At 42.8% G+C, this 24,829-nt stretch overlaps 1 protein-coding gene across 1 annotated transcript; it reads right to left on the minus strand.

Annotated features, from left to right (window-relative positions):
• Nucleotides 1–167: 167 nt before the first annotated feature.
• Nucleotides 168–16,454, minus strand: LOC308332558 (uncharacterized protein). Its single transcript, XM_080788510.1, has 12 exons — nucleotides 16,162–16,454; nucleotides 14,271–15,175; nucleotides 11,735–11,915; nucleotides 9,151–9,290; nucleotides 7,511–8,076; nucleotides 6,997–7,270; nucleotides 6,493–6,688; nucleotides 6,061–6,245; nucleotides 5,414–5,509; nucleotides 5,003–5,170; nucleotides 3,826–3,919; nucleotides 168–3,003 (listed from the first exon to the last, which is right to left on the minus strand). Exons 2-12 carry the CDS (start codon nucleotides 15,109–15,111, stop codon nucleotides 2,940–2,942), a joined length of 2,805 nt encoding a protein of 934 aa, XP_080644636.1. The 5' UTR covers nucleotides 15,112–15,175; nucleotides 16,162–16,454; the 3' UTR covers nucleotides 168–2,939.
• Nucleotides 16,455–24,829: the final 8,375 nt, after the last annotated feature.

Below are 24,829 nucleotides of genomic sequence, written 5' to 3' on the forward strand. Positions count from 1 at the left end.
ACTCGTTACTTTCAATCAGCATCTATCTGCTGTTTTTGGCTTCTTGTGTTGTGGAACTTGTGGTTTGACGTGGGTGTGCAGGATGTGCACAATCATACTGTAGCCTACCAGCACAACGATAAGGAGGATAGAGGGACAAAAGGAAATTAATACACACTGCAACTTCATTGCACATCTCTGGAAATATTTATTTCAAACTTGCTACATGAATTTGAAAACAGATTTAGCAAAGTGCATCAACTAATCACACAAATGTACCCTTTTTCCTTTCCTTTTTCAAACCCACAAGATAAAACGGTATAAAATGAGCCACTTCATGAACATGATACATGTTTTATATTAGGAAAAAGAGGCAGACAATGAGATTGCATGAGCCATGTTTGCCAGGTAAAAATGTCGTACTATTCAGAGCACTATTCAAACAAATGTTTTTGGAAAAGTAAAATCTAAATAAATTAATCACATCAAAACAATTTCTCAGCTAGTCTCTGTATTGGCCACTTTTTTCTTCCTCTTTTCCTTTTGAATGTACTGTATGGCAAAGGTTCATACATTTGGATTAAAGGACCATAACAAAGGACCTTTTGTTTGATTTTCAAGGAACCCATTGGATTCAGTTAAAAAAATACAAAAAATAAAGTAAAATAAAGTAAATTCAACACTTTATGGAAACTTTTGTCAAAGTTACATTTGGGTTGATTTCTAAAGTCTATAATAGTTCCTGGAGAAAAGATTGATTTAATAACTAATTAAAATTCAGAGGTGGTTTCAAATCTAATTTGAGGCGATCTGTCTCAGTCTGAATGCAACAACCTGATCTAAATCAGATTCCATGTGACCTGTCTGCATTTAGACTTATTTAAACAAATCAGATTCCAATCTGGATGTGGCACAGATCTGATTCAGGCTGCCAGTCTGAACACGCAGATCAGATCTGGTCACTTGAAAACGGTGTGAATGGTTGGGCCAGATTTGAGAATTAACTCAGATTTGACTGAATGTGACTGCAGTCTAAATGAGGCCTAAGTCATGGCTTTCAACCATCAGCACATGAGGAAACTGCAGGCGGAAATAGAATTTCTACAACCTGCAGTTCAACTTCTTGCATTTGCAGCAGCCCCTGTGGTCGGACGTTAAAGTGCTTATGGAGGTGCACTATGCCACTCAACAATTTGGGGTCGATTGGTTGTTGCGTTCAAATATGGAATTTATCGTGTAAAAGAGGGAAGAAAAGCCCCCCCCCTCTCATTTTGGAAGGCAATTACAGGTAAACAATATGGAATATCTAAAGCTGCTCATTGTCACATGACACAATCCAAGGGACATTTTTGATTGTACAACCCACTGTACAATTCAAGAGTTATAAGCCAAAACCTAAAGTGGACTGGTATAGCACCATTATGATGGTGATATGAAAATGTGTAGTGGAGTAACATCCTTGGCAGTCTGCAGAAGATGCTTTTCGGTCCAGCGGTTTGCAAGACCACACACACGCGCACGTGCACACACACACACACACACACACACACACACACACACACACACACACACACCCCGGAAAAAACAATCTCTGTGCCTTCATCCTGGTGGAGATAATTGTATGTATGGTTGTGTAAGTATTATGACAAATGCATTAAGGTCCCCCCTGAGAATGCAGACATCATGTACCTAACATTTATTCATATGGCTGCTCTCTGTGCTTTACTGAGGCATCAGCTGACACTGTTGACGGTCCACAGTAAAATCCTCATTTATCCGTAAGTCTGAGAGTACAAATACAGCCTAATGGTCCCGTAAGGGTTGGGCAAAGGCGTAAAGGCACAGTAGTGGTTCATAATAAACCACTAATGCACTAAGCCACTTGTAATATAAAATGGAGAAGAAAATGAAGTAGCACATACATACGTACATACATACAGATATCATACATATGATCCATTGAAATAACTACTCCTGATATAATGCCAATTAAGGAGTTCATCGTCCTTTTATGCCAGTCTTTTCTTTCCACATTCCTTTCCAAGACATTTCAATGAAGAAAGTGTAAACAGTTTGCTTTAAGCCAAGCACACAGAAGTGGTTACGGACATTCATCACAAGATAACTAAACACATTCACATACAAACATAACAATAATAATCAAGCTCTCTTAGTGATTATAATCTAAAACTCGGTGGTGTTACAAAAAAAAAAAAGGTCAGCAAGTCAACCCCTTTGAAGAGGGTGAACAGGCTGGGATGAAGAGGTATCATCAGTGCAATACGGATCGGACAGCTTGAGGAACACCAGCTGGACAAAGACTAAAGCCTGACTTGCGATGTGTCACTCAACAAAAACATTGTCTTTTCACGTGACACTGTGGCACTGGCACATCTTTCAGTTTTTCAGTTGGACAATTTCTTTTAAGACATGAAGCAAAAATCAGGCCTTATGCCTGCATAAAAACAGGTAACACTGTATTTTGAATTAAAAGTGATTCTCTACAGTGACATAAAAATGACATGGTATAAAATGTTATTTTTGCAATACAAATATTCCGTGTAGATGAATCAAGAATTCAAAAATAAATCCCTTGGACATTCCCTTCCCTTTATAAGTAGCATTTCATGTAGCCTGCAATTTCCATACAGACCTAGGTCCACTTTTGTCAATTACAAAAAATATACATTTACCTGTATAATTTAGCATTTTCAATTCTCCTCTGCAAGGTCTGAAACATTATACTAGGTAGCGTGAAACATGATGTGCCATATACTGTACTGTACATGCCACTGGCTCACGCCATAACAGTGTTATCCCAAGGAGCCAATCGCATCCCTGCAGTTAAGGCACTCAATCAGTTCCGCACACAGTTAAAATTGACATGACCTACTGTCCCACGATCGCTCCTGCAGGTTGCTCACTCACTCAAAAGCACTTTACGCACAAACACAGTTGGATTATAGTTCTGAGAGTCCCTCTGCATGCTCGTTCAGCTCCATGGAGTAATAGTCCAGAGGACGCCTAGGGAGGGGAAATACATTTATGAATGAAAACCCCATGGCACATGCACACAACCTTGGGAACATGTAAGCATTAGCACACAGTAAGATCCACACTGTTAATTTAACTCCAGGAGTGCACAAATGTAACCAAATAGAGGTTACATTTGTAAGCTCGCTGTGTTAAAAATGTATACATTTACATTGAAGTATTTACAGAGAGTCTGTGTGGTTGGGGTAATTCCCATCTCTCATCCAACAATTTAAGGTCAACTGGTAGAATCTGACTTTTTAACCCATTAAGGACGGAAACCCGTTTTGGGGGTTTTACCTTTCAAGACCCATTTTTGGGTAGTTGTTGCTATGAACAATATATATTGTTAATAATATTAACTGTAATATTAAATATAATATGAACAACAAATATTATTATACATTTTTGTAATTGTTGACTAAATATTTGAAGTTTTTCAGAAAACTTCAGGTCAGGATTTAGAAGGGTTTTTATAATCGACCTCAGGTCTAAATGGGGTTAAACTAAACTGAAACGTCTTTTAAAACACTGATCAAATTGTAAAGATTTTGTACAGCTGAGCACTCACAGTTGACATGTTTTAGGAAATAGAGATCAGCACAGCAGTGTACAAACTTTGCAAACGGGAAAATCTCAATACTAACTGAGAAAGCAGACATTTCAAGCAAGGTATGCATAATTATATTATTTTGTGACAGACATAAATATAAACATACTGTAGCCTACAAATACAGTGTGTACAGCTGTTACAGGAGTCATGGAAAGACAGAGGGAGCAAGAAAAGGCAGGGCTGTTTGAGAGAGAGCTCACCTCTTCTTATAAAGATATGTGAAAAGAGCAGCTCCTAATCCCAAAAGGAGCAGCACCCCTGCTATGAGGCCTATCTGCAGGCCCAAGGCAGACCCTGAAAGAAACAAAGACAATATCGTTGCCGTCGGTCAGAAACCTTGCATCTCTATATTTATTTTACTTAACTGGTTTTATACATTCATGCAATATTTATATTTTCCGTACAAAATGGTTGGAAAATATTTCGAAAATTGCAGATCTGCAAGATCACAACGTGGGGCACACAATTGTACAGACTCTTGGAATAGACCTGGAATCAATGTGAGTACAACTTGAGTCAGCTCCAAGTGATTACAGGTCTACATCCACTAACTTACAGCATCCTTTCAGATCATTATTTGTTGTACTTTCAGATATGGATTTCATGTCATTCACAGTACAAAACAGCTTTGGTTAAGCTTCTTAATGTTGTCAGAATAAATAAATAAAATAATAAGTAGATTTTCAAGACAATGGTTTTAAACTGATTTACAGTAGCATCCCCCTTACCTCCATGAATGTGAATTCTCCCACACAGAAAGATTTTCTTGATTACTGTAATTTACAGTACTGCTCTTATGACCAACAGGTCAGCTTCTACAGAATGTTGCTGCAAGAGTTGACTAAAGCCAGAACATAATCATCTGATAAGTTCAAGTTGCCTGTCTGTGGCTGGCAGGTGGGTGGATAATGCCCAAATGTGGACATACCCGACGTCAGTGCAAATCAGCGTTTACTTTTTAGGCAACAGTTTCTGTTGTAAAAAATAGCAGTTTATTATTAAGAACCTTCACTGAAAGGAATGATGAAATATAAACATGTACAAAGTTTACAGCATTCATAACCGCCACCTTGTGGACAGTGGAGACGGGGGGGAAATTGTAATGGGGAAAGAAAAACAGTTTTTCCAATGTCAACATCATTGAGCACTCACGGTACAGACAGTTGCATGTCTGGTGGGAAAGTGGGTGGATCATGCCTACGGCTGTTTCTCATTTTGTCTCACAACTGAAAGCTTTAGATGCTCACAGAGCTTCCGGGCAGGAACACATTGAATATCTGGTGTATGCCTTGGTGAGTTATTTGAGGGATAGACCATCTTGTATAACGGGGCTCATCGAAATGTAAACAGGTAAGATGAAGTGGAGTTGAAGCAAACCTGGGCTGATGTGTCGATGAGGGGGGCTGGGCATTGAGCAGATGTCTCCTTCAGCACCAGAGGGGTGCATGTGGGATGTCTGAAGGATGAGAGCCTTCTGGTGATCTGACAGCGCCTGGATGTTCCCCCGCACACGCAGCCACCCCGATACACAGGAGAAGTTGGCCCCTGGATAGCAAACACAGTTTAGATGTTTAGATATAGGAAAATAGAGGGTTGTCCAAATATGGACACCTGGTTTATTCAGACATTTTTATAAGGTGCCACATAATAGAGTAATAGATAAGAAGGCAGAGACTTGGTTGGATAGCTAAAATGCAGTGGACAACTCGTAATGAGACAGTAGTGAGGACAGCTGAGCATGTGGAATTAATTTACTTTGTGTGTGTTTAAGTTGCTTCTGTGCCTTACCCTGAAGATAGAGGGCAGAGATTCCACAATGACACCTCTGCTCCAGATATCCAGCCACCTCCATGACTTTGTTTCCCTGGATCAGACCACTGCAGTCTAAAACAAACAGGGATTGTCAGTATTCATTCAGAACACAGGACAGGTCCACTGCTATGTATCCCATTTTAGGGTGAAATAATGCTTACACACAATGGGAGGGTTACACCAACATGGATGAAATTAGCATTGGTCAGAGTACAAAACAAAAGTATGGTCTGCACAGCTTTGGATCATGCTCCAAAACTCAAAAGGTTTATTTGGGTTATTTTACACCATTGAAGAGTCAGTTTAACATTTAAAGACACCAGGGTCTCTGGCCCCCAAAGGTTATGCCACTGATTAAAGGTTTAACACCACCACCAGTGCTAGAATATTCATATTAGTTTAATACCATTGTTTCCTAGTCACTGTCTACTGTACATAACCCATTTCTGGATATTGTTAGACACTCTGGTATAGGGCTGTGGAGTGGACACACAACTACTTCTAATAATGTTTCGGTTCATTGGTTCTGACCTTGTGGTCAGTGCAAAAATGACGGGCCCGGAGCAGAACCAACGGATGAAAACCCACTTTGTTAAGACTGTGTTTACATAAAATAAGCTTACTTCCTGAGTGCTCTTGCCATTCACTGGAAAGCGGTCCCAGACATAGGTCAATGTGACTGGAGAAGGCAGAACTAGGGCAGAGGTTGTTGGAGCGAGCGGTGGGCGAGGAGCTTGTCCAGGAAGAGGGGCTCCTCACTTCACAACATGAACATCGACTGAGTGAGACAGGGCCATCTTCCACTGACCTGCACGCACACACATGCACGTGCACACACATACACACACACACACACACACACACACACACACACACACACACACACACACACACACACACACACACACGCGCGCGCGCACGCGCACACACACACACACACACACACACGCACACAAAATATTGATGTCTAAATAGAACCACTAGTTTGTAAGTAACTAAAGAAATTAGTAGTACTGTCACTGATGTCTTTATTCCAATTTATTTATTCCAATTACCTGAGAGCTGGAATCACCTGCTGCCCCCTGGTGGCGGAGAGGGTGGAGAGCAGCTGAGGATTCTCACTGAACACCAGTGTGTCTCGCAGGCTGGAGTTGGTCAAGGCGGTGCCGGCTCGACACACACTGAACAGGTCATAACACAGCACTACAGCGCCACGTGCTGGAATTGTGAAGCCCTCGGGGAAAGCCTGGTCTGAGTGTGAGAGAACGAGAAGGAGAGCGAGAGGGGGGTGAAAAGATGAGAGGGATATAGGGAGCAGGCGAACAGGGAGAAATAAGGACAATGCAGAGGGTGAGGGGGTGGAGAAAGGAAGAAAAATCAAGACAATGTGGAGCAAAGCAGGGCAACTGAAAATGCAACACTCTTCATCACATATGCTTACGTTACGTTATTTTATTAACAACATATAAATGTCAAACAATGCACAAGAAGATTTTAGCATTTGTTTCAATATTAACAACACCATAGTTCATCCATAATCCAGGTCTCAGCACCCTCACCTGCCCCAGTTACATTTCCAACAATGTAGAATCCTTCCTGGTCAGTAAATCCAGACAAAGGGAGAGCTATGGTGGTCCAACTGCGCTCTTGGTCAAACACAGTCAGCACCAACCCTCTCAGGACTGTCATGGGTGATCCGTGCAGTTCCACAAAGGCCCTCTGCTGGCTGTGATTTGTCCAGTGGTTACTAGCCACCTCACTGATGACCACGCCTTCAGGGGGTGGAGGTGGACGAGGGCACATGTTCTCCCTCAGAGGGGTTAGAGGAGCCACCTGCATGAAACATCAACATCAAAGCAGACCCATGGCGGTTTTGTGGAGTGGACTTCCAATTCCACTAACTATACATGCATCGATGCCTTGCTCAAGTGTAAAGCTTTTTAGCCCATTGGCCACGACTCACTGTGTACTGAACTAGGTTACACTATTGGGAATAAACAATGACATGTATTGAAATCGTTACAGTCCATTAAAGATGAATTCTGAGAGTTGAGTAAGTGTGCCGGTTCTCACCGCAAAGGTGGAGAGGTCAGCCGGGTGCAGGCCTCCACAGCGGCTGAGGGCTTCGTCTCCCGGCAGAGCATCAGGGTCCTCCAACAGGGGCAGCTGACCTGGAGTCAGCGCATCGCTCAGCTCCTGAGCATCTTTATCTGAGCCCCTCAGCCTGTACACCACTGCATCCAGCAGCCCACGGGTGGGAATCCCTGACTGCATAGAAGAAGGTTGACCAAACGGGCTGCGGTAGAGCGCCACAGCATCCGGCCCGTTCTGGATGGTGTTGGGCGGCAAGCGGAGCGAGGGGGCTGGTACCAACCTGTCGCTGCCCAGCAGGAAGTAGCCCTTGGCGGTGGTGAAGTGTCCGCTGAGGCTGATCTCGCGGTAGTGCTTGTTGTTGTGGGCGCTGAAGAGCAGCAGCCAGATGCCCTGCAGGGAAACGCGGCGGCCTGACGGGTGCCAGAGCTCGATGTACTCGCCGTCCTCAGCTGAGCCAGGCGAGTCTGTGTTTAGCTCGTTGATCAGGAAGTCCCCACGACCCCAGGGAGGGATTTGAGGCGGAGCATCAGTACCCCCTGGTGTCACTAGTGCATTGAGAGATAGGTAAAAGAAAAAAGAAAGTTCTGTCATTTTACCAATTTATTGGTAAAATGTAATGATAATCCAAATTGTAGTAGTTCATTTATCTTGACAGTTGACGCTTATCTTGACACTGCATTCTTCATCAAAGTTGAAGTCGATATTCACAGGATTGTCTAATATTCTGTACCAGTGAAAGAGTGGCTTTTTGAATGTGTGAGAGTGCCAAATGTCAACAAGGACGGCGTACACCTCCTAGTCCAGTCTTTAGCTACTGTATCAACGGACTTGCACAATCTTTTCAGTCACATCTAAGAGAAGTTTTATAATTAGTGTGGTTGACCAGACTATTGTTATTGTAAATGAGGATACTTTGCCGCACTACTCTTATAATGGTCACTAGTCTTATAATGGGGAAATCAAAGACTAAATGTAAGTATTTTTTTCCATTGGAGACCGTAAGACTTGGGGGGAGGTTCATAATAATTATGAAAATTAATTGAAAAGGAATAACAGTCGGCCTCATGGTGGCGCTATAACAGCCCACTTTACCTTTTTCCATATAACTCTAGAACCGTGTTATCCTCAACTTCATATTGACATCTGTTGTCCAGATCATATCTCACACCAGGGCTGCAGGGCTGAATCATTCAGGCCGCGGTAGTCACACCCAGCCAGGCCACCCTATCCATATACCCACACGCGTGTACGTATACAGTATACGATATTAACGTTAAGATTTCATATTCTACATTTTAAGTGTTGCAACACTTGATTGAAAACTTTATTCTGAACACCTATTCAGAGCAGGCTTTTCTAAACAGAATAATAAAAATCACACCTGTGTTATCATCGTACATCATCCTATGTCTCATTTCAGCCAATCAGAATTTGCATCCTCACCTTCGTCGTCAATGTATGTGTTACGCAATGTTTGTGTTTGCACACACACTAAAAGATGGAAAAACAAATATATAACCTAAAAACAAATCGAATCAGGCATACATGTCACTAGTTGTGTTGCATAGCTGGCTTTTGTGTCTGGCATGGAAAATTCAGGATACAAATATTACACTCACCAATGGTGTGAGGGCAAATCTTGGGCCACGGACACTGGTTGGGTTGGCCTGGGGTTTGTGGGGCTTCCCAGAAGACACCAGGGTCTCTGGGCCAGGTGGCAACGCCACAGCGACTGAGGTAGAAGCCTCCCTCTCTCAAACTGAACACAATAAAAAGGAAAATAAGATGAAGGATAGCACTGGGTTTAATTTATCAATAAACAGTACTAGGAAGGAACCACTTCCTAAGGCATTATTTCAGGAAGAAAATTGAGGGTGGCAACAGTGTAAGCCCCATTTAAAAAATAGCTTAAAGGGATAGTGCGATTAAATGTGATGCTTGTACAACAGAACATGTTAATTTGGGATTCCCAGGAGAGGGAATCAAGAATAAAAAGCAAATGGGAAAAATAACAAAAAACCTAGCGACTGGGAGAGAGCTGGGTTTGTAAGCAAGACTGCAAAATGTACATAACGGCGGTGGCTCAGGGGTAGAGTGCCTGGATGGGAACCGCAAGGTTGCCAGTTCGAACTCGGGCTCCCCCAGAGTTACTGTCGAAGTGTCCTTGAGCAAGACACTGAACCCCTAATTGCTCCTGATGTGCTAGTTGGTGCCTTGCATGGTTTCCGCTGCCATCGGTGTATGAATGGGTGAATGTAATGCACAATCTATGTAAAGCGCCTTGGATAAAGGCGCTATATAAATGCACCATTTACCATTTACCTCAACGCCAATCTACCTGTCCCTATTTACAGTATACCTACCCAGTACCACCCAGGATCTTCTACGTTTCGCCCGCCTCGCTGAGTCGCACACTAGCCACTTTCCTACAGGCTTCTCGCATCCCCCTTTTACCTCCATAGTAGCTCCTTTCTCTGCTCCCTCAAAGGTGGTTATCGGCACTAGAAATGCTACATTCACTTTGCTAAAGTGGAACAAACGATTAAAACAAAACTCTCTTCTCTCCTACTTTCTCCCCCTCTCCCATTTCTCAGGTTCCTGCTGGGGGGTGACCGTCCATGCGCGCCGTAAGACGAACGCCATAAGACGAACGCCATAAGACGAACGCCATACGACCTCCTCCCCAAAGACCTCAGGGTCGGCGACCCCCCCTTGAACCTACACACCCGATTTCACTCATTCATTCATTCTTTCATTTCTTTACTGTCGTTAAACCCTTAAACCTTCCCAATGGTGTGTTTCTTCCGACTAGTGAAACACATCTTCTGTTTATGGCCCTGCCTGTGAACACCCCTAATGCCCTTTCTGATTATTCACCCCATGCAGACTTGAATTCATGGATATTGTTTTGTTTTTGTCGCATTCCTAAGCCAATAATTTGAGGAGACTCTTTGTGTCTCCATAGGGAACAAAGAAGGCTCTTTGTGTCTCCTCTGCGGTAGAGTGGCCACTTGGGAACCCAACCCAGAGTTAGTGTCGAAGTGTCCTTAAGCAACACGTTGAACACCTAATTGCTCCCGTTGAGCAGGTAGGTGCCTTGCATGGTTTCTTTCGCCATCGGTGTATGAAACTATGAATGTGCATGTGAATGGGTGAATGTAATGCACAATCTATGTAAAGCGCCTTGGATAAAGGCACTATATAAATGCACCATTTACAATTTACCATAAGAAACCACTGCTGGTCATCAAACTATTGGAATGCGACAAGAAAAGAAAATCCATGATTTCAAGTCTCCCTGGGGTGAGTCATCAATAGAAAATAAGTATTTTTTGGGTTCCTTTAAAAAGCCAATCTACAGGCTCACAGCTGCAAAGTGACGCATTGTGAGCTTGTATTTCACAATTTCTTTAAATGAAAAGAATATAATAATATTTTTTAATATGTTCGCCTATAGAGCGCCGCAGACCCTCCCGCTTTCAGAAAAACGAGTGGCCCAGGAAATCAAAACCCAATGCATTCTCCCATAGGCACTTCTTATTTAATGTATTTAAAGACGGTTACGCCGCGGACAAAGCCAACTCGGATCGTGACAAATCATGACAATGAACACAATGTTTTGGGCCGATCAAATAATGTATAAGACGAAAAACAAAACAAATAGTGTTGTCTCCTGACTTTCTTTTCTTCTTTCTAAGCCTATGGGAGAATGCATTGGGTTTTGATTTCCTGGGCCAGTCGTTTTCCTGAAAGGGGGAGGGACTGCGGCGCTCTATAATGACATGCCCAAAATAGGGGGAAAAACAAATAGGTTGAAATGGCTAATGAATGTATGGTTGTATGTGTGCCACATGTAGATGAACTCAACGTCAGTCTAAAGTAACACTGATGAATCTTTAAAAAAAAGATGGAGAAAATAAGCATAAAATAACTTTTGTCTGTTTGAGGTTAAATATGAATGAATATGGTGGGTGGCAATTGCCATCCCCTGGGGATCCCAAAACGATACCCTGTTAGTTGACTGATGTTATAGTATTATTACTATTATAGTGTTACTATATTATAGTGTTTATTACTATTATATTATAGTGTTAAATGTATTGATTAAAGACTCAAATACATGCATGCAATACAACTAACATCGCACGTTCTTAAAGGAAATACCATTAGAACCACAGGATGAAGATAAGAGATTTATCTTACTTTGTGCTTAGCTGGTATGCTTGTCTCCCTGGGATGAGTGTCTCTACGAGGTTGACGCTCGGCTGGTCTGCTGGCCCAGCGAACACAAAGGCGTCTAGAGGCTCTGTCTGGCTCAGTGAACTGCCAAGTGGGAAATCTGCAGCCCTGCCACTGTAAACAGCCACCGCCCCTGATTCATCACCTGAGAAGGGAAGCATTTTCATGTTCACTGACTCACTGGCTCTAATGCAATTATGCAAGTGTACAAAGGTTCAACAGGTAGTCAGTTGAAGACAAAGTTTATGAAATTCATGATTTACTATTCTTTGACTGACATGACTGCCATGTCACATGACAGAGTAATAACTCGGGCTGTATTATGTAGAACCCAATCTGAGAATCCCATCGTCAAATATTCGGGAAAACAGCGCCTCCGCTGTTGTTCCTCGAAATTAGACTCTGGGGGCAACGTCTGTTTAGAATTTCGATCAACCGGAAAAGGCCCTTGCTTTTCCGCCGAGTTCCACTACTACCGCTGTGTCGCACAGTTTTCATTCCTACTTTCAACCATTCCTTTGCGGAACAAAACATGGATGTAACGGAGGAGGAAATTTTTGCTTGTGTGCTAAGGAGAGTTGCTGTTCTACACAATGTTGAACATATCAAACCGCTTCAGCACATTTGTTTGAAATATTTAATCGATCGACGAGATGTTTTATTATGTTTACCTACTGGTTTTGGAAAAAGCCTCGTATATCAAGCTTGGCCAACGGTGTGTTCCCTACTTTCCGAAGCCTTTCCAGAGAGATGGCTAAAGGACGCTATCGTTTTAGTTATATGCCCACTGATTCTATAATGGAAGAGCAAGTGAAAATGTTGACGGAGCGAGGCATTTCTGCAGCATATGCTGGGCAGAATGCATCTACAGACTCTGAAAACATGCCGTTTATTAACATTTAATCATAATAATGCTAGAAAATACAATTTAACCATGTGTACTACTACTTATGCATGTTGCATCATGGCATGCAGAAAAACAGCCAGCTTTAAACTCACGAGTCACAATGCATCTCAGTGCTATAGTATTGTGACCTTATAGATCACCCATTTTGATCAAGTGCTGAGTATTTAAGGGATTAGTGTCTAAAATAAAATACACTGAATGTACTTTTAGTACTGTCAAACGATCATATGGACCCAACCATCCATTAAATCAAGTTTATTATAAATATGCAACACAATTTGAAATTTAGACAATAAATGTAGCTAATTTAAGAGGATTTATATTCATTGATTACACTAGATAATGGGTCCTTGTTGACCTGTAAAACGTAATGGACCCCTTCTCAAAGTTTAAAGCAAAAATATAGATAATACCACGTCTGAAAGGCTTTGTATCCTAATGTGATTTGTGAAACAGTGTGAAAAGGAGCCCCCGCGGTTTCCAAATCAATTCACTTTCAGATTGAACACTAAACCAAAGCTTTTATAACTTTAATTTGTACTGCAAAATACATTTGTTTTACGTCCGTTATATTTGTACGTCACGGACTGTTCTGAAGTTGCTTAAATAAAGGGGTCATTTGTTGGGAAACGTAAATATTAGCACACAACACAATTAACGCATTTGATTGAAGTTACACTTAATCATAACCAACGCTTTTATTCATACTTTGTACTGTACACAGTTTACATTACATTTAGTTTGACGGAGTTTACACTTATTTGTTCAACATAGGACAACATTAGATAGCACTTCCCCGTTTTTTTTTAGGTGAGATGGAGATGCAGTTGCACAACGCTTATGTCTAGCATTGTTTCGGTCATAGGCTACAGTTCTTTGACCGAATCGCCAACCTTTTCCAAATTTTCTTTGGTGCGCGAATATTAAATCGATTTCAGTGGATCGTCTGCAACAACAGGTTCTTCGGTTATAGCTTCCAAACTAGTCTCCAATCCCTGATTTGTGAATAAATTAAATACTTGTCCTTTTACTCCATACTTTAAATAATCTCCACAAACTCTACATACATTCGTAATAGGTTTATTTGGTGTTGTTTGTTGACCAGAGGAAGCCATGTTCAATAATAATGGAAGCGTGTAGGTTTGCTTCCAGTGGGACGAAATGTCCTCGCTGCACACACATGTAAATCCCGCCCACTAAATGTGATTGGGTGATTGCGCGGCTGACTTCCTGAACTACAGCGTCCATACTTGTAGGCCAGTGATACGTTTCTTTCTACTGCTTGCCGACAGACTAGTTGACGCGAGGCAACAGTCTGTCTTGAGAGACTATGTAGAACCCAACATAAACTTCAACTTTTAAGTTATTGTCATTACACATGGTCTACTCTAATGCAACGGACCTCTATTCTAGCTCTGGTGACCTGGATGGCATAATGCTGGTTTCAATATGGCTTTTAGCAGATATGAGGGACCTCCCCAGGACATCAGGTAAATAAAATGCACTATCTTGTATAATAGACAAGTATACTGTAACAGAAGTCTGGGTTACATGTTCGCTAATGACAGAGAATGCAGTAATTCCCACACTCACCTTTCATGTATATCTTCTCTATGGTGATGGAGACCATGCCCTTCCTGGAGGTGTCAACATCCACGCTCACACTGACCTGATCGGTTTTCCCATCCACCACCACCAGCACCAGAGGACCTGCAGCCTGGGCTTCGGTTATCTCCACAAACCCATCAACCTGTCCTCCTCCCAGCTTCACCTCACTGATCAGTGGGGAGGTGGCTGGAGAGGCTGGAGGGGTGCAGTTGTTCCGTTGACCGGGTGAGGGTAAAGCCACCTGGAAGTCCCAGAGATCTCCAGACAGCAGGCACCTCTCCATGGACTCGTCGCCTTCGTAGACTGCCTCGTCCTCAATGAACGCCGGCACTCCGGGGGTCAGCGTCTCTGCCAGGACCTCAGCGCCCGCATAACGCCGGGTCATGTACACAATGGCATCCACCAGCCCAATGGCAGTGGCATTCATCTTCTCTGCGTAGCGAAAGGCGGATGTGTGGTAGAGAACAATGGCATCCGGGCCATTCTGAACCGTGTTGGGAGGGAGGAGAATGGCCGGTTTGGGCAGCAAGTCCACAGAACCTACCAGGAAGAAGCCTCGGTCGTCCGTGTGCTGACCCTTCAGGTCCAGCACCTTATAGGCGATGTTTCCATTTCCGTTATAGAACACTAGGGTGTAGCCATCCAGCGAGGCTCTTTGGCCACTGGTGTGATACAACTCCACAAACTCAGTGGTGTCAAGTCTGGGGTTGTCTGCATTAACCTCACTGATGATCAGACAGGGGTCACCGCAGACCAGTCCCAGTAGGGATATAGACAGACAGACCACCACATGTGACAAGGTAATAGGCAACTCTAAACTGACCATTATTCACAACTTTGAACTTCCTCCTTCCAAAGTGACCACCAGATGAGTTAAGCAATAGCAGCCTCTGTGAAAAGAGAAATGAAAGAGCTTTCACAATATGCTGAGAACGATGACCCTTGAAAATTGTTCACCAAAGAATAAAGTAGTTGTAACTGGAGGGAGCAGTGGAAAAGTTACTTACAAAATATTTCAGTAAGTCAAGCTGACTTACTAAACAATATCGTGTTTAGTTTTATTATAGTTGAATAGTTCTGAGTTCCATATCGTATACAGTAGGCCTATAAATGGCCAAATAACATGCAGGCTAAATTAACATAGGCTGCTAGTACTACAAGAACTGTTCTTGTAGTACTAGTAGCCTTCGGCTCTGATGGGAAGATGGAATTCCGTTCTTGAAGAACAGAATTCCATCTTCCCGTCAGAGCGCTTCCTTCCCATCAATTAGCCTAAACCCCTCGCAAGACTATAAAACGAATCTGTCTGGTCACTTTCCTTAAATTCCTTTGCATTTTTCTCACATAGCCCAGGGTGCACGTTTTCTGCATGACTCACTAGCTTTGCGAAACATTCGAGGAAAGCACATGAATGTCAAAAACACTTGTACGTCATCCGTTATTCATCACACATTCCATTTCCAACGCTAGCTACTATAAATCATTCCAAATCAAATAGTATGCAAACAATAGGTTAAAAGGGATAACATCTTCATAACAGTTTTTGATCGAAATTTACTTTAGGCTATATGGGATAAATACAAAAGCTGCAGTCCCCTAATTATGTCTTCCAAAAAGACGTGGGCAACGTTATACTTTGCAGTTTGTGCGACAAACACTTGAAAGGAGCCCCATTTTGCAGAACGGGCGTCTCAGATGTAAATGCGAGGGATATCGAGTTAAAATTTGGCCTGGAGTTCTCTTCCATCTTAACCCTCCAGACACCACAACACTTATTCCGGTCACGGCAGGCTAGCTTACATCTTTGAGACGAAACGTTTTGTCAATTCACTTTTTTGTCGATGTCGCACAAGACTGCAAAAGCGACGTGACTTACCGTATTTCCGTGGTGTTGTCAGCCAGGTGTTGCTTGCTGCAGTGTCCAACAGTTGAGTAAATCCAGATCTAGTATTCTGGAAGAATATTTGGGAACTTTTGTTGCCAACCTCCGCCGCTCCCAGTCAGAGCTGTGTTTCATTGACAAAGCAGCACTTTCTCCCCCCGCTCCAGCTCCACTGGTGTGTGTGGGCGGTCAGAGGGGGATGATGCTTGGGTATCATTATATCAGGCCATTCAAGTTCAGCTCAGTCGTGCCCTTAGGTTTTGCTTTACAGTTATTCACACACTTGGAATAATTTCTACAATTTTACCAATCATTTGTTTGGCCAGCTGAGCTCAGAGCCCTGATTTGTGTATAGACTTCAGATAATTAACAAAGGAATACATAGCAAACCACCAGATCAGAGGGGGAAACTATCAGCATTCGACTTTGGAAAGCTGATAGTTTTAAATGCTATAGCTTAAGTCATATAGAAAATGTGTTATGAATATGATTATTATTTATAAAGCAATTGCAAATTGTAATGCATTATAAGTATGCTTATGCATTTACAGACATGGGATGCAGAAGTGTCACCGAAAGTGACACTTCTGCTGGGTCTAGGGAAGCACAATACATAACCAAAATGTACTTCTGTAAGTAAATTTTGGTTATGTATTGTGCTTCCCTAGACCCTAGGCAGGCATACTTCCAGGAGGCGTGTTTTCATGGAGTCCTCTAGAGTGCCACAGCAGGTCTCCTAGCTGCTGATGTCAATCACATTGTTAGACTGTCAATTACCTTGTCAGGCTGTGCCCCCAAGGTAGAGAGAGGGGAGTGGGTAGAGGTTCTTTTTTATTTTGTTATTTTTGTTTGTGTTAGGTACGTGACGCTATTTGTTTTAATCTAAAGCCCAAATCACACCAATGCAACTACTCGCAACTCCTTGCAATATGCAACATATATCCCCAATGGCAGTTGCAAGGAGTTGCATTTGTGTGGCATACCTTAAAACTGTTTTGTTGGCTGTTGCAAGGAGTTGTGACTAGTTGCAACTTGCAAGGAGTTGCAACTGGTGTGGTTTGGGCTTCATTTGTATCTTGTAAGCAAATATTAGAGCTTTCATCTACTCATCTACCCCTCATCTTACTGTATACGATGGATAGAAGTGTATTTGTAGGCCTAAATGGAGGACCCTGATGTAAACAAGTCTTAGTGCTTTTCTGGTTTTATCCTCGTAGCAGTTTTTGTATTGATCTGTACTTTTGTTGAAATGTACTCAGCTGTTAATACAATCAATCAATCAATGAATACTGGATAACTCACCCCGGTGAAACTGCTGTGTCAGAGAGAGGATGAATGTCACCTCAGATGCTAAAACACCTGTTGCACCAGCCTGCTTCCTAGTTTGTGTAACTATATTTTGTCACTAAAACAAAAATCTGAGCTCTGGGAAAATGTCTGCTTTCCTCCTCATTTACATCATGCTTTACACTTCAATCCTAAACTGGTTTTCCATCCTGTTGCTATTGCCACCATGGCACCATCAAATCCCAACTCAATTAACCACAGTTCTTATTGTCCAACAGTGCCATAAGCATTGGTGTGCGGCTCTCCCCAAAGGCTTGCTGGGAAGTCCTCTCCTCTGTCATTGGCATACCTTGGGATGCCACACAGCCCCCAATGGAACTCACTGTACCCAGTATAGTACCCAGCTGTGGATCCACGGTGGGTTATATTGACGCCAACAGCGAGGACTTGAGAGTTGTGAATCATGCCTGAGCGAGCCAAAGGCGAGCTACTGTATAGGTAGGCCATATAGGTAGGCTTACCCGTGCCGACATTGAACATTTCCTTTATCTGTAAGTGTGTGTCAAAGGAGAAGGACCCATTAAGCACCTTAAAGGGTATGTGGTTTGTGTGGTCTGTGTGTTGCTGAAAAAAGACCTGTAGTGCTTGGTGCCCATGCAGTGCACTGGGTAAATAATGGGAGAAGGCCCTGAACATGCTGACCACACCATTCAGGATATAGAAGCGTGTTTCTGCAAATATATGGTGCAATGAATGCTGACAACACTAGTGTGTAGAATAATTTTTGGCAAAGGACCTAGTATGGACTATGGAGCCCTGGCTGGGGCACCTGGGTTGACTAAGTATAAATGGTTTAAGTAAGTTAAAGGTTTGTTGAATGGGACTATGGGAGCGTAGCCTAGTTTAGCTCAACTCTTGGATGTTAATTAGATCAAGCATCAGATCCTCTTAACAGTAAATAACTTATTCATAGATAGATGGATGGTCTATGGTCTAACTAAACTAAACAAAGTGCCCGGCCAGCCTAACGGTCCGGGCACCTAGGCTGCTAATCCAGACTGACAGTTTGACCGATGACCTTTGCTGCGTGTCACTCCCCATCTCTCTCCCCCCATTTCCTGTCAGCTATTAATACAGGCAGAAAAGCCCCAAAAATATCTTTAAAAAAGGAACTGATGTATTTATTAATTATTTCTTTCCCATGACACTATAGGGGACGTCATATCGCAAACAAAGACAAGCGGACAGACAGGTGTGGTATCTGATGGAACCACATTTCATTAATATAGCCAAAATAATTGTTTGAGTCTCTTGTCTACCATCATGGGTGAGAGAGCCAACAGGACAGACGTATAGGCACCATGTTCACAGCTTGCACTCTATGGTAAATAGCTATAGGCCTACTTTGATCTAGCTTGTTGATAGCAGCATCTAGACTAGAGAGGTCTCCTGTTGTTCGATCTTCCTGTGACTTGGACCATTTGGTTTGGGTCTGCTTGAGCTATTCAAATGTGTATTGAGCTAGAGACGGAACAAGTTAATCACAAACTCCACATGGCCATTCCTACAGGGTGGAACAGACACAACAACAACAACATGTGAACAGAAGCATCATAATGCTATTAAATCTGAGTTTGCTGTGGTTTCATGATAAACTATCCATGAATGAAATTAATTGGTTGAGTGATTCTACCAAACAGCCACAAGATGGCTCTGTATGCATTGAAATGCACTTACTGTATGGATAGACTAATCTGTAGTAGACAGGAATATATCCCACCCTTTTCACATTGGCCAGTTACAGGCTAGCGCCACCAACAGGTGGATCTGTTGTTGTTGTTGTATGTATAGTAACGACCCAGCACACTCAAACAAAAGAGGCTGATGACCCCCCCTTGGGCCTAACTCTCACTATAACCTCTCCCCCCCCCCCCTCTCTCTCTCTCTGTTTAAAAGTACAGGAAAAATCTCAAAGTACAGGTAAAAATATAGTGTACAGGTAAAAATCTCTCTCTCTCTCTCTCTCTCTCTCTCTCTCTCTCTCTCTCTCTGAGAGAGACGGCTCGCCCCAAGCCGTGGATATCCACGCTGTGGGGCGAGATATCCACGCTTTTCGAAAAGTATGGATATCTCGCCCCACAGCGTGGATATGGATATCTCGCCCCAAGGCACGGATATCTCGCCCCATGTTTATTTTACCTTATTTCTCATATTAGAACATTTAGAATCAATGTTGTTTGTCAAATGAGAACATTTAGAACCAGTTTTGTTGTTGTTGGTCAAATGAAAAGTATGCATGGATAATGAACTGGTAGGCCTATAAATCAATATAAAATAATAATAATTAGTTGGCCAACAAGAGATGGAACAAGTTAATCACAAACTCCACATGGCCATTATTCATACAGGGTGGAACAGACACAACAACAACAACAACATGTGAACAGAAGCATCATAATGCTATTAAATCTGAGTTTGTTTAATGATAAACTATTCCTAAATGAAATTAATTGGTTGAGTTATTCTACCAAACAGCCACAAGATGGCTCTGTATGCATTGAAATGCACTTACTGTATGCATAGACTATAATCTGTAGTAGACATAACTGCTTTTGCGAAGGGGGTGACTAATATAATAATAATTATTATCATTAGTAGTAGTAGTAGTAACTATGAATTTGTGCATTTCCCATCACTGTGTCACTCCTCCATGGTGGCGTGACACGTCACGCCACCATATATTCCTATCTCCATATATGAAGATCACGACACTGACCTCATCTAACACTAGATAACCATACATGGAGAAGACTGGATCATCAACTAGATCTGCATTGGAGCCAGCCAGCAACTCTACTGTACATCTGACCTCAAACCTCAAACCCTTAGATCTCCATATATGGAGTTGAGCTTTTTTGACATTCCATATGTTGATCCTTCCCACCTGTCCATACCGGTATGTTGATCTGACCTCATCAAAACCTGTAAACTCAAGACACGCTCCATATACTGTATGGCGAGTACATCATTAATTCCATATGTTGATCTGACCCGCATGCTGGGTGACCCTGCATGTGACCCCGCATGTCACCCAGCAGTCTGCCGTCACTCAGGCGAATGCGTGCACGCCCTCGCCCTTTATTGCGAGGTCACTTCTCACCCGCGTCTTACTGGTAGTAGTAGTAGTAGTAGTAGTACTAGTAGTAGAATATTCTAAATTAATAGGATATATATATATATATATATTACGAGTAAGACGCCCTGAAAGAAGCAAAAGGGTGAGGTGCAAGTGCACGCATCCGCCTGGGTGAGAGCAGACTGCTGGGCAAGCGATGGCGCTTTGGCATGGGGGGGTCAGATCAACATATGGAATGAATTATGTACTGGCCATATGTATGGAGCATGTCTTAAGTGTACATGGTTTGATGAGGTCAGATCAACATATGGAATGTCAGAACAGGTCAGCTCCATATATGGAGATCTAAGGGTGGCAGCGGGGGCAGTGTCTTGAGTGTACAGGGTTTGATGAGGGCCCATATAGGGCCGGGCCTTCATTTTCGGGCCTGTTGAGAACTCTAGTTTTAACGCGCGGCTGCACTAATAACTTTGGGGTGCGCCCGTCTAGAGTTTGAATGGACAGGTATCAGTCAAAAGGGAGACATCGAAGAGGAAGGACAGGTGGAGAGGGATCAACATATGGAATGTCAGAACAGGTCAGCAAGACCCTTTGCTAAGATCATTGATTGATTTCAGCCAGCGTTTTACCCCCTGAAAAGGGGGGGAAAGAAGAAATCAAAATTAGAATGAGGGGGGAAAAATGTGAAGAGACAAAAAAGGGAGACCACGACTTTTTTCACATTTTAATTCGTCAGACCAGCCTCCCTCAATGCAGCTCATTTTGGAGTAGTTAGCTACTGTAGGAGAATATCATATGGCAGAACAGAACCCACATCTCCTTTCCATTTGGGTGTGGTTCTGGTAGCCTTAGCTCTATAGCCTATACTGCAGTGGTTGAGGTTCCCAAACTTTGTCATGTCAAGGACCCCCAAATTGACACTAATTAGCCTGCAGACCCCCATTTGAAAGGATATGCCAGGGTCCCCCATAAGAGAAAATTTTTATGGTTTATGATTTTCAACCATTTTAATTTCAATGCCCCTCAATTTGATATGCAATAGGCTATGGACCCCCATGGCATTTCTATCTCTGAGACCCCAATTTGTATTGTAAAATCAACGTTAATTTAACTCTGAGAGTGTACAAATTTGGTTCCATTTGTACACTCTCAGAGTTACAGAGTAGACCCATACCGGCTTAGGGCCCATTTGGTTACAAACTATGGGGACCCCCTGGAACTGCCTCAAGGACCCCTGGGGGTCCACAGACCCCACTTTGGGAACCACTGGCCTACTGTACATTCTATTTATCCGCTCTGAATGTGCAACACTATTTCTGCTACACACGACCATACAGTAGTTTTTCTCTTCCTTGAAATTACGCCTGTGGTTTCCGAGGCTATACCTACCGTACCAAGGCAGGAACTTGGGAACAAACTGGCATCACAGTTATACTAGCCTACAATGTATTACAGGTTCCGTTTAGGGCCCCATATGTGAATGTCTGGGTCCAAGCCAACTAATTAGTGCATCCCATTTTGTCCACTGTTCTGACAGACGAGGGTGGTGGCAGGAGGTGTGGGGTTTGGGGGTCATCAGCCTCCACAAACCCAGAATAGAAAGAGAGAGGGAGGAAGTAGCTACTGAGTCTGAGATGCAAAGCTCAAAGTGTCAAACACATTGACTTTGACAGTATTGTGTTCCTGCCAAAAAGTAAATTAAACTGTCACATGGGGAAATCTCTAACTGGAGGGAGCCACATGTTGATGGCTAGTACTGATTCAAGTCTCTCACTGCACTGGAAGGAGGATACTTGCTGGTTGTGGTGTGGAGGTATTGATGGAAGTAGACAGCATTTGTTGAATTCATCAGATTTGGACACAGTGAAAGGTCAGTTGAAATGTTAATGACAGAAATCTGTTCACTGAGGTTGGAGTTGGACTGTGGATCAGAGCTGAGTATAGATAGACTAACACAAATTCATTCCTGTCAAAACATTGCTAATTTCTCTAGTGTGAGACAAAATTGGACAAAGTATTAGTTGGTTTGCTGATTTAACTCATGTTTTCGCCATGCAGTAAATCATAAACTGCAGATAATTACCGGTAGTGCAGTGTAGAAGAAAAGTGAAGAAACATTAGACTAATAGCTAACGTAGGCCTATGCAAGTAATTTTAACTGTAGTTAAGCAATGTGGCATAATGTGATCTCAAAAGGGGGATATTATTTGAAGGCATTTTTAAAATGTATGGACAATTCACAAATGGCAAGCTAATAGTGACAGTAGTATTGGTAATTTCTGCATAGGCCATGCCATCACCATCAAGGGCCTCTAAATACTGTACATATTCTCACCACGCCTCTGTCCTCCTCATTCCCTCAGAGACTCTCTCGGGGAAGCAGGCTGGTGCGTGGCCGTGCTCGGTAAAACAAGCCCTATTCCCTCTAACACAATTCCATATAATGTGACATAAATAGTAATTGTTATTTCTCATCTTGCAGGATCACCGCTTGGATGCTTGGTAGTGACCGTTGGGCTCTGAGGCGCTTTCCCCCTATCCCCTTACCAGTGAGACTAAAGATTAATGAATGAATGCCCATCTTACCTTTCCGTCTGAGGAGAGACCCCCATATCCCCCCACCCCCCACACCTACTGGTCGACGATCCATCTGGGCCCTGTAAGAGAAGAGACTATTAATTAATTTGCATTTAATTAATATCATTATTTTTGAGACAGAAGAAACCTAAGTTTGCTCCAAAGTTCTAAATAAAATCCTAAAGTTAAATCTACTTACCACCTCGGAGGTAAGTAGGGATCCCCCCCCTGTCGACCCTGCAAAGAAATTTAAGACATTGACCTACCTAATGACTTACCTGATGCTCCATTTAACTCCTGCTGTGGTTTAATATACTGAGATAAGTGAGAACTGTTACCTGGTTTCCTTGTGTGTTCCTTGGTGTGACAACAGTGCTCCCCACAAGAGAAAGAGCAGTGTTATATGTCAAGTTTGCTGTATCTTATTATTTGTGTGAACCACAATTACATGAGGCTCTTGAACCTCCTTTGGCATGTGCTTGTGTGTTATGTTAAAGTTGCAAGCATCAAATCAAAAGACAGCCTTGCAGTCTAAAGCAGTGGTGGACAGTAACAAATTCAATTTGACTACTGTGCTTAATTTAAAAAAAAATGAGTATCTGTAGTACTTTACTACTAAATATGTATTCTTAAAAGCATGTATCTATATTTGACTCCAGTATTGAGGTGATTAATAGTCATGTGGAGTAAATGGCAGTAGAACAACTGATAAAACAGAATAAAGTATTCTCTGAATTAGTTGGCTATGATGTCATGCTCGTTTGGATGGGAGTAGAGCTAGTGTTGACTCACTTTGGCGGTGGTAAAGTGTACGTCAGCCCTGAATCATCAGATGAACAGCAGGTCGGGCCGTAGGGAGAGCATATGCAACTGCCAGCCTTATTTTGCCAACCTCAAAACAGCCCAGATCAAACAGCAGATGTGGATAACATCCTGCACTATAGGCTATGCGTCAAGTTACCAGATTTTCAAGTCAATACATTGACTTGTAAAGGATTTCTCCATTCACAGCCTTTCATGGATGGCCGTCTGACAGAATGTAGATTTCAGAATAAGTCTCATGCATCCTACTCACTCATATGAACTTATGAAGAGCTCACATGCACTGACCATGCAACCGAAGTCAACCGGTTTCACCAAACTCAGTTCCATCATGTCATGTTGTCCAGATTGCACCATACACACACTGCTAGTGTGATCCCATGCAAGATGTTCTCTAGTGTTTAGTTCATGGAACGTGGAACACACATCAGATACATAATTTCAGCACCAGCAGCAGGTTGGCCTGTGGGGAGAGCACATGCAAGTTCCTGGCTTATGTTGCCAACCAAAAAAAAAACACATCTGAACCGACCATTGAGGTAACTCACTCATGGATTGCTCCATTCACAGCCTCCCATCTTGGAAGCAGGAGTGGGAGTCTGCTGGGCCCTCCGGTATGCACAACTACATCTGTGACCGGGTGATGGCTACCACGCCGACAATGGACCCTACTGAACCGCCTGCACACTGGAGTCGGCTGCTTCAAATCAGCAATGAAGATGTGCATGGGGCTTGACCATAGACAGACAGTGCAGCATGCGAGTGTGGAGAGCCTGAGCAGTATGCCGAACACATAAGTAACACTTGTACAGACCACCTTCGGAGGCCGGCCTCTTTCAC

Source organism: Protomyctophum bolini, assembly GCF_963924005.1.
Source record: "Protomyctophum bolini genome assembly, chromosome: 18".
NCBI lineage: Eukaryota > Metazoa > Chordata > Actinopteri > Myctophiformes > Myctophidae > Protomyctophum > Protomyctophum bolini.

Excerpts from the sequence above, each read along its gene's own strand:
- LOC308332558 (XM_080788510.1), bottom strand. The coding sequence starts at position 15,111 with ATGGTCAGTTTAGAGTTGCCTATTACCTTGTCACATGTGGTGGTCTGT. Across the intron at positions 7,271-7,510 it reads CTGACCTCTCCACCTTTGCG|GTGGCTCCTCTAACCCCTCT; the intron begins GTGAGAACCGGC and ends TGTTTCATGCAG. Across the intron at positions 3,004-3,825 it reads ACATATCTTTATAAGAAGAG|GCGTCCTCTGGACTATTACT; the intron begins GTGAGCTCTCTC and ends TCCCCTCCCTAG.